General features: G+C 54.5%; 1 protein-coding gene across 1 annotated transcript; it reads left to right on the plus strand.

The window, feature by feature from the left end:
- The first annotated feature begins 1,585 nt into the window (after positions 1–1,585).
- Irf2bpl (interferon regulatory factor 2 binding protein like) lies at positions 1,586–5,728 on the plus strand. Its single transcript, XM_004649388.3, has one exon. It carries the CDS (start codon positions 2,545–2,547, stop codon positions 4,909–4,911), a length of 2,367 nt encoding a protein of 788 aa, XP_004649445.1. The 5' UTR covers positions 1,586–2,544; the 3' UTR covers positions 4,912–5,728.
- Positions 5,729–10,000: the final 4,272 nt, after the last annotated feature.

Raw genomic sequence — 10,000 nt, forward strand, 5'->3', positions numbered from 1 at the left:
TTTTAATATTTCTTAGCTGGGCGTGGTGGTGTACTCCTTTTTTTGATATTTTATTTTTATTTAAGAGAGGTAGAGATATACAGAAATAGGCAGGTAGTCAGAGAGCATGGGCGCGCCAGGGCTTCTAGCCACTGCCAACGAACTCCAGACGCGTTGCGCCCCCTTGTGCATCTGATTCTGGGGAATCGAGCCTCGAACCGGGGTCCTTAGGCTTCACAGGCAAGCGCTTAACCGCTAAACCATCTCTCCAGTCCTATCTGCCTCTTTTTAATCCCAGCACCGAGGAGGTCAGAGGTAGGAGGATCAGCATGAATTCGAGGCTACCCTGAGATTACATAGTAAATTCCAGGATAGCTTGGGCTAGGGTGAAACCCTACCTCGGAAAAAAAAAAAAAGTGACTTAATAAACAGAACCAGTTGAAATGCTTGGCCAGAGCCACAGACAACTTGTCTGTTCTACAGCAAGGCAGTGACCACGAGCAATCAGCTTCTACTTTAAGGGAATCATGGCCTCACCATACATGCTGGAGCAGTGTGGGATGAAATCACAGCATCCCAGTTATAACTTTTAAAATTGGCTGTGCTGTACAAAAAGCTATCAGGATTTCATTTATTTGCTCACTTATTTTTAATACTTGCGGTGCTGCGGATTGAGCTCAGAGCCTGGCTCACGCTTAGGCAAGTACCCTACCAGAGCAGTATCCACAACGATAGCTATTATTATTAAATGTTGCCCCCACCTTTTATCAGACCCAGAAAAACCACTCACCTGTTTGGCTTCTCCAGCACTTCCCCCTCCCTTCCCTTAACTGCAGCTGTGTGCAGCCAGTTGACTGTTTTCCTTAAAGGCCTCCGGGTGCTCATAGCTCCTTTAGACATTCAGCCAAAAATGTTTTAGAGTTCGGCCAGGGGGAGGGGTGGCTCACCCTGAATTCATTTAGCGCCATCCATGAAGCTCCGATTCCTAGACCAGGGCGCAAAAAAAACGCATCTGAAAGGCAGTTTCTGGAAGATTGAAGAAGAACTAATTTTACAGGTGTCTGGGCATCAGTGGTGGCAAGGATTGTAACATTAATGGGGCCGGGCAGCTCAGATCACAGCTGAAATGGGTAAATACCCTGTATGAAATTCGAAGCGAAAATCCTGAAACAGGGCATTGTAAATTTACTGCCTGGGGTGGGGAACGGGAATCGGAAACGACGCTGGCGATTCTTAAATGCCTTTTTACTTGGGAAAACCAGGCAGGAAAAGGAAAGGTCATCGTCTGTTAAATTTCCATCCACCACCGCCGCCGCCACCTCCTCCTACTCCCCCCCCCCACCCCCAATCGTGGACTTCCAGCCTTAGCTCGCCGGGCCTCAGCTGTTGTACACACACGGCGAGGGGGGAAGGGAGGGCGGAGGCGCGGAGGAGGGGCTGGCTGGGAGGAATCTGGGCGTGCTGCCGCGCATGCGCCTTCCGCGAGCAACAAGTGGGCTCCACAGACAGAGGAAGTGTAAAGGGGGGGTGGGGTGGGGGAGAGACTGGTGCAGAGCATGGTGGTGACGTCAGCGCTCCGCCCGGGCGGCATCCCGCGCGGCCAAGCCGGGGACAGCGCGAGCCGCAGCCGGAGCAGGAGCGCCGAGACGCGCCTCCTCTCCGGAACGTAGAGTAACAATCACAACCCCACATTCCGGGCGAGCGCGAGCGGGAAGGGATGCGACCGGGGTGGAGGCGCCGCGTGAGCGCCCTGCAGCCAACGTGAACGCCGCCACCGGCCGCGGTGGCCCGGGATCCGGCCAGGCCAGGGGGCGGTGGGAGTCTGCGTGCGTGCGCTCCCGTCCTCGGCTCTCGTGCGTCCTGGAAGCGGTGTCCGCGGAGGCTCCCCTTACGGCGTGCGGACCCAGCCGCCGCCAGCGGAACGGCCGACGCAGCGGAGGGGACAAACGCCTCTCGGCTGCCACCACCTCCTCCTCCTCCTCCTCCTCCTCTTCCCCCCCGGCCCTCTGGGGAAGCAGAGCTTCAGCAAGATTGGACCCGGGCACCGGGTGGCACAACCCTCTAACCCTCGCCCCGGGGTGCCAGGCGCGGAGAGGACGCGGATCGTAGGGGGGGTGTTCCCTGGGGAGAGGAAGAGGCAAGCCCCCCTTCAAGCTTTCCACGCACCCGTCACTCCGGGGAGGGGGCCCAGAGGCAGCCGCGGCGGGCACCGGACACCCTAGCCCCCTCCCCCCAGGCGTGGAGCGTCCAGCCCCGCTCGGCCGCACCAGGAAGAAGGCGCCCGGAGCTCCTCTCCCAACCAGACAGCCGCAGTAGGAGGTGGGGGCAAGGAGCGAGCTGAATCCGCCCGGGCGGGCGGTGGAACCCCCCGCGGAGAGACGCTGCGCCGGCGGTGGAGACTCGCACTCTTCCTCCAGCCCCCGGGGCCGAACTTTCTCGCCCCCCTCCCCCCTCCCCCGCAGCCGCCGGACTCCCTCCCCAGCCAGCCAGCCAGTCCTCCCGGAGGAGGAGAAGGCGTCGCGGAGACAGCCCGGGCGGGGGCCTACCTTCCCCAGGGCTGGCATCATGTCGGCGGCACAGGTGTCCTCGTCCCGGAGACAATCTTGCTACCTGTGCGACCTGCCCCGCATGCCCTGGGCCATGATCTGGGACTTCTCGGAACCCGTGTGCCGAGGTTGCGTCAATTACGAAGGCGCTGATCGCATCGAGTTCGTGATCGAGACCGCGCGCCAGCTGAAGCGGGCGCATGGCTGCTTCCAGGACGGCCGCTCCCCGGGACCGCCGCCGCCCGTCGGGGTCAAGACCGTGGCCTTGTCGGCCAAGGAAGCGGCGGCGGCGGCGGCTGCAGCGGCGGCCGCCGCGCAGCAACAGCAGCAGCAGCAGCAGCAACAGCAGCAGCAGCAGCAGCAACAGCTCAACCACGTCGATGGTTCCAGCAAGCCTGCGGTGCTGGCGGCCCCATCCGGCCTGGAGCGCTATGGCCTCAGTGCCGCCGCCGCCGCTGCAGCCGCAGCCGCCGCTGCCGTGGAACAACGCAGCCGTTTCGAGTACCCGCCACCCCCGGTGAGTCTGGGGAGCAGCAGCCACGCCGCCCGGCTGCCCAATGGCCTGGGGGGCCCAAACGGCTTCCCCAAGCCAACACCGGAGGAGGGACCCCCGGAGCTAAACCGCCAGAGTCCCAACTCGTCTTCAGCGACGTCTGTGGCATCTCGGCGTGGGACACACGGTGGGTTGGTGACTGGGTTGCCCAACCCTGGGGGTGGCGGGGGCCCTCAACTCACGGTGCCCCCCAACCTCCTGCCGCAGACGCTGCTGAACGGCCCGGCCAGCGCTGCGGTGCTGCCCCCGCCCCCGCCCCACGGGCTGGGGGGCAGCCGAGGACCCCCGACGCCCGCGCCTCCGGGGGCTCCCGGGGGCCCTGCGTGTCTCGGGGGCACCCCCGGCGTCTCGGCCGCGGCATCCTCGGCCCCGTCTTCGACCTCGTCGTCGGTGGCGGAGGTGGGCGTGGGTGCTGGTGGTGGTGGCGGCAAGAGGCCCGGCTCGGTGTCCAGCACGGACCAGGAGCGGGAGCTGAAGGAGAAGCAGCGCAACGCCGAGGCCCTGGCGGAGCTGAGCGAGAGCCTGCGCAACCGCGCGGAGGAGTGGGCCAACAAGCCCAAGATGGTCCGCGACACCCTGCTCACGCTGGCGGGCTGCACGCCCTACGAGGTGCGCTTCAAGAAGGACCACTCGCTGCTGGGCCGCGTCTTTGCCTTCGACGCGGTCTCCAAGCCCGGCATGGACTACGAACTGAAGCTATTCATTGAGTACCCCACGGGTTCGGGCAACGTGTATTCCAGCGCATCCGGAGTGGCCAAGCAGATGTACCAGGACTGCATGAAGGACTTCGGCCGGGGTCTTTCCTCTGGCTTCAAATACCTGGAATATGAGAAGAAGCATGGCTCAGGGGACTGGCGCCTGCTCGGGGACCTACTACCTGAGGCTGTGCGCTTCTTCAAGGAGGGTGTGCCCGGTGCGGACATGCTGCCCCAGCCCTACCTGGATGCCAGCTGTCCCATGCTGCCCACGGCGCTGGTGAGTCTCAGCCGCGCCCCCAGCGCACCTCCGGGCACCGGGGCCCTGCCGCCCGCGACACCCTCGGGCCGGGCCGCGGCCGCTAGCCTGCGCAAAAGGAAGGCATCCCCGGAGCCGCCGGATTCAGCCGAGGGCGCCCTGAAGCTGGGCGAGGAACAGCAGAGGCAGCAGTGGATGGCCAACCAGAGCGAGGCGCTGAAGCTCACCATGTCGGCCGGGGGCTTTGCGGCGCCGGGGCACGCGGCAGGGGGACCGCCTCCGCCTCCCCCACCTCTAGGACCCCATTCCAACCGGACCACTCCGCCGGAGTCAGCCCCCCAGAACGGTCCGTCCCCCATGGCCGCCCTCATGTCGGTGGCAGACACTCTGGGCACTGCTCACTCGCCCAAGGACGGCAGTTCCGTGCACTCGACCACCGCGTCGACGCGACGCAACAGCAGCAGCCCAGTGTCGCCTGCCTCCGTGCCAGGGCAGCGTCGCTTGGCATCACGCAATGGGGACCTGAATTTACAGGTGGCGCCCCCGCCGCCTAGCGCCCACCCGGGCATGGACCAAGTGCACCCCCAAAACATTCCGGATTCCCCCATGGCCAACAGCGGACCCCTCTGCTGTACCATTTGCCACGAACGTTTGGAGGACACGCATTTCGTTCAGTGCCCATCTGTCCCTAGCCACAAATTTTGCTTCCCCTGTTCTAGAGAGAGTATCAAGGCCCAGGGGGCCACTGGTGAGGTGTATTGTCCCAGCGGAGAGAAATGCCCCCTAGTTGGGTCGAATGTACCTTGGGCCTTCATGCAGGGTGAAATCGCGACTATCTTAGCGGGGGATGTTAAAGTGAAGAAGGAGAGAGACCCTTGAACCACAGGGCATCCACATCCTTTGCCCTAGACCAGCTCTTCTCCAATCCAGAGGGCCCCCACCCCCACCCGCCTACACCGTCCTCCCCCCCCCCAAGATGTAGAATTGTGAATATAACAAACTGCAAAAAGTTAGTCTTATGTATAGACATTATTTTCGTCGTATGTTTCTATATTTTGAAACAGGTATGTAACTTCTTCATTTGAAGGATAAGCTGGTTTGTGTTAAGCAGTATATAATATTGGTTGGGTCATTTGCATCATACTCGTTAGCATTTATTTGGTGGCAGAATGTTTGCCTAGGTACAGAATTAATAGCCCCTTAGCAACGACTGCTGCTGGTGTGTATTTTTGTAAATGTTAAGCACTCTCTGAAAGGAGAAAAGAAAGACATTTTGTTTTTGTTTTGCCAAGGCCAGTGTTGCTGCCTAAAAAATAAAAAAAAAAAATGATGCTATAAAATGGTGAAAGCTTCTTTCTAAACAGCCCCAAGTGTTGAAGTCTTCACTTTATTTTGTTCTGTTTTGTTTTCCTGTTTTGTTTGCAAAATGGTAAGGGGGGTGTCGGGGGGATAGGGTGTTTTTGTTGCAAGTTTGTGAGGGGAAATGTTTTGATTTGTTTCTACTGACCTGAATGTGTTGGATCTTCACGTGTTGTTTTGTTTTTGCTTTATTGATGCACGGATGCTTTTGAACAGTAGAGCGAAATGCTAGACATGGAGAATCTGCTCTGTTTGTCCTTTATACATTTCTGTAGTTAACAGAACACTGTAATGTGCCTTGGAGCTTAGTAACTTGTAATAAATTCAATTGATATTACTTCTGTCCTGAGTCAGCAAGTTTGTCTTTCTAGGGCTAAAACCACACTACCCCAGCCAGGGGGACACCTCCCTACCTCCAACCTGGACCTGGAATGCTGGTCCCTTTGAAAGCTGTCAGAGCTGGTGAGTAAACTGGTTCTTGCCGCCTGGCTGCCCCTCCCCCTCAGTACCAGGCTATTTACATTCACCTCTTGGGGAGGTGGCAGTTGCTGACTAAGCAATTTCTGTTTACTCTATAGCATCTATCCCCCCTCCCTTTAACCCCCCCCCCCCCCCACGGAGCCCAGCTGCAAACGGCATTGTCAAGAACGCTTTTTGGTATCTTCCCCCTGGAGCCACGCGGATAGGCCTAAGTGCAGCTGTGACTTTACAAGTGGGGATTGAGATCTAGAATAATAATAATAAAACTAAGGTACTTTGCCTCTTACATGGGGCAGAATTCACTGTCGTCATATTTAAGACAAAAAAAAAAATGCCTAGTTAGGGGTGTCGGTGGGGGCAGGGAAGGGTGTGGGAAACTGAGAAGAGAATGCATGTACTCAAACCCCGCGGACACTGGAAAGCGGTTTCACCGCATTCATTATTGAACACCGGCCCCCCTTAATAAGCGTTTCTACAGCTAATCAGAGCAGGTTTGGAGGATGGGACCGGAGGGGAAAGAAACCCATACCTAGTCCCTGAAGCAAAGGGTACTTAAGTAGCGCCAAATGAAATCCATTCTACTAGTGAAGAAATGCAAATACTCATCTGGTCAACCTCGTTGGCCTTTGTAAATTGCAGAGGACTGACGGGCAGCTCAGAGCTCTGAGCTGGGACCTGACTGGAACCCCGTGGAGCTAGGGCAAAGCAAACAAACGGGGTTTGAACCTTGTACTCTCCTGGAGGCAAACAGACTGGAAGACAGGAGGAGAAAGGAAGCAAAACAAAACGCAGAGATCCTATCAGAAATTCATTCCTGGCCACACCCCATTCCTGGGCGGGGCTATCTTGCCCTGGACCGGCTCCACCCAGGCTGGTGGAATAAGTGAAGAAACTGGACCCCCCCATCCCACTGCTGTTGGGGGGGTATGGGGGGGAGGCGCAGGGAAGCCAAGAGGTGGGAATGGGCACAGGCACGTATAGAGGGAAAGAAATCATAGGTCCCTGAGCACGTATGTGAGGTTGGGTCGGTGTTGGGACTTGCTGTTAATAACACCCTTTCAGTTTCTGTCCCACCATCCCTGCAGTGGAAACCAGGACCCCGGGGGTGACTGCGTGGGTGAGTGTGTTTGGGGATGTGAGTCCATCCGTGAAGCGATTGATGGATAGGCAGCGTGGTACATGGGAGGTGCCTGTCTCACCTCTAAGAATCTCCCCACATAAAAATAGATACTCATTCCCGTTGGCTTCCCGCAAGTGTGTCCTTGCATTTTTCGTCTGCTGCCAAGTGTTGTATCGGTGCTTATGAGTCATGAAACCTATTTTCATCGTCAGGGATAATTAACTTGGGGATGATAACGCATAGTAGACTATAGGGAAGAGTTAATTCTAAAACCCATCCTGGCGGAGGCTACCAATCACACATTTCACTTAAAGGTCTGGGCTGGCTGTTCTTATAATATGCTAATTAATTGATTGATTAATTAATTAAGGAAAGACAGACAGACAAGTAGGTTTCACTTGGAAGAGCGTCTTAATATGTTCCTAGCAGCTATTCCCAAATGCACATGGTCTTGAAACAGGTAAAGTGCAAACAGTCTGAGAAGACAGGGAAGGCCTGTGGATTCAGCTGTGTAGATTACCTGTCTGGGTGTGCCAGGAGCCTGCCCTGTTAACTGCCTTGGCATGTGCATGGGCTCCTGCCTGTTTGCCACTGTATCTTCATTATTTTGGTGTTCTGTTTTGGAACTTTTAGGATTACACGACCCTTGGTGACTAACTTGTACACGCAGGCAAGAGGACTGTCGTTATGAACTGAGCATGGTGTAGTTTTCTTCCTCTCTGGTCGCCGGCTGCTATTATTAGCCAGGGAAGCAGCAGCTGTAATAATGAGGCATCCAGCAAAGGAAGCCAGTTTGGTTTCGTTAAGGAACCCTGACTTGACAAGCCCTGGTAGGGAAGGGGGGAGCTGGATGGAGCTAGCAGAGTGCTTGGGGTGGAACTCCAGCTGGAAGTGAATTATAATGGTGCAGTTAAAGTTTATCATAGCGCGTGGGGGGGGGGGGTCGCGTATGTTAAACGGTGTCTCTCCCTTTTTTGAGAGGGAAAAGACAAGCATGTGACCTTTCTCTTTGCTGGACCCATTGAGCTTGCCTCAGCCAGTCTTGATTGGTCCTCAGCTAGGCTGAAGTGGTCCACATTGCAGCCTAGAAGACATTATTTTCCTCCTCTGGTATCCGAGACTCAGGCTCAGGTTTCCTGTTGGCTGTCTTTTTTCCATTTATCTCCATGTCACTAGGGATGTCCCTTACCCCCATCGCCCATTCTTCTTTCCTCTCTCAAAACCAAGGTGCCTGACGGTCATAACCCATATATATGACCATACCTGTATGCCTAATTCAAACTTGGTCCATTATGTGAGCAGGCTGATGGGAATCATTCTAGACCTCACTCTCTGAAGGCAGCTCCTTGGGAGGCCCACCAGCAAGGCAACTCACCATGTTAAGTCCTAAATGTTGACATTTCAGGTGTATTTTTCCATGTATTAAAGCCAAGGGTTTTTTGTTGTTGTTGTTGTTGTTTCTATTGGTAGGTTCTCCTTCAAGCCCAGTCTGACCTGGAACTCACTGTGTAGTCCCAGGCTGGCCTCAAACTCACTGTGATCCTCCTACGTCTGTCATCCAAGTGCTGGGATTAAAGGCATGTGCCACCATGCCTAGTTTTGAAATTAACTTTTTTGTTTGTTTGTTTTTCATAGTAGGGTCTCACTCTAGCCCAGGCTGACCTGGAATTCACTGTGTAGTCTCAGGGTGGCTTCAAACTTATGGCGATCCTCCTACCTCTGACTCCCCAAGTGCGGGGATTAAAGGCCTGCACTACCACGCCCTGTCCTTCTTTTTTTTTTTTATTTTTATTTTTATTTTTATTTTTTTCCTGGAAGGATTAAACCTGAGCCTGGCATTGTAATTGGTTAGCTCAGCCTCCAAACCTTGGCATCAGGACTGGTTAGCTAAACCCCTATTCAGAACCTACAAATGACCCCAATTTGGGGCTCTAGATGGACTTTACCTCCACCCACCTTCTCAAGGGCTGGAGCTCTTCACACTGTCTTCTCTTTCCTTCTAATCTAAGTCTGTGTAAACTTTACATTTCAGAGAGAGAATAGATGTGTCAGGGCTTGCTGCCACTAGATACAAAATCCAGACACATGTGCCACTTTGTGTGTCTGGCTTTATGTGGGTACTGGCGAATTGAACCCTGGCTGGCAGTCCTTTCAAGAAAGGGCTGTAATCACTGAGCCATCTCTTCAGTCCCGAAATTCACTATGTAGTCTCAGGGTGGCCTTAAACTCACAGCAATCCTCCTACCTCTGCTTCTCAAGTGCTGGAATTAAAGGCACGTGTCACCATGCTCAGCTCTTTTGAATTTATATATATATGCTTTTTTTTTTTTTTGAGAGAAAGAGAGTATGCATGGGGTGCAGCAGGGCCTCTTGCCACTACAAACAAACTCTAGATTCCTGAGCCTCTTTGTGGGTCTAGCTTTAATTGGTTGCTAGGGACTTGAACCTGGGCTGTCCAGCTTTGTAAGCAAGAGCTTTTAACCACTGAGCCATCTTTCCAGCCCCCTCTTTTGGTTTTGACATAGTCTTACCAAGTCTCCCACTCTTTTTTTTTTCCAACTTTTTAACTATTTTATTATTTTTTTTATTTCACAGAGTGATACAGAGATAGAAAGAGGCAGAGAGAGAGAGAAAGAGAGAGAGAGAGAGAGAATGAGCATACCAGGGCCTGTACCAATGCAAACAAACTCCAGATGCATGTGACACCTCGTGCATGGGTCCTGGAGAATTGAACCTGGGTCCTGGAGAATTGAACCTGGGTCCTGGAGAATTGAACCTGGGTCCTTTTGCATTGCAAGCAAGTGCCTCAACCACCAAGTGATCTCTCCAGCCCAAGCCTTCCAGTCTTGAGCTTTTGATTCTCCTGCCGTAACCTCCCCAGTAGGTAAGATTATAGGACTGTACATAGGGCAGCATGAATATTATATAACTTTTCTGGGGTAAGGGATATGGATACGTTAGAAAAACTTAGTAAAAAATTCTAAACTGGGCATATTATCATATGACCTG

Source organism: Jaculus jaculus, chromosome 7 (assembly GCF_020740685.1).
Source record: "Jaculus jaculus isolate mJacJac1 chromosome 7, mJacJac1.mat.Y.cur, whole genome shotgun sequence".
Classification (NCBI taxonomy): domain Eukaryota; kingdom Metazoa; phylum Chordata; class Mammalia; order Rodentia; family Dipodidae; genus Jaculus; species Jaculus jaculus.

What these genes read in the sequence shown, in the direction of transcription:
- Irf2bpl (XM_004649388.3), top strand. Translation starts at nt 2,545, where the DNA reads ATGTCGGCGGCACAGGTGTCCTCGTCCCGGAGACAATCTTGCTACCTG.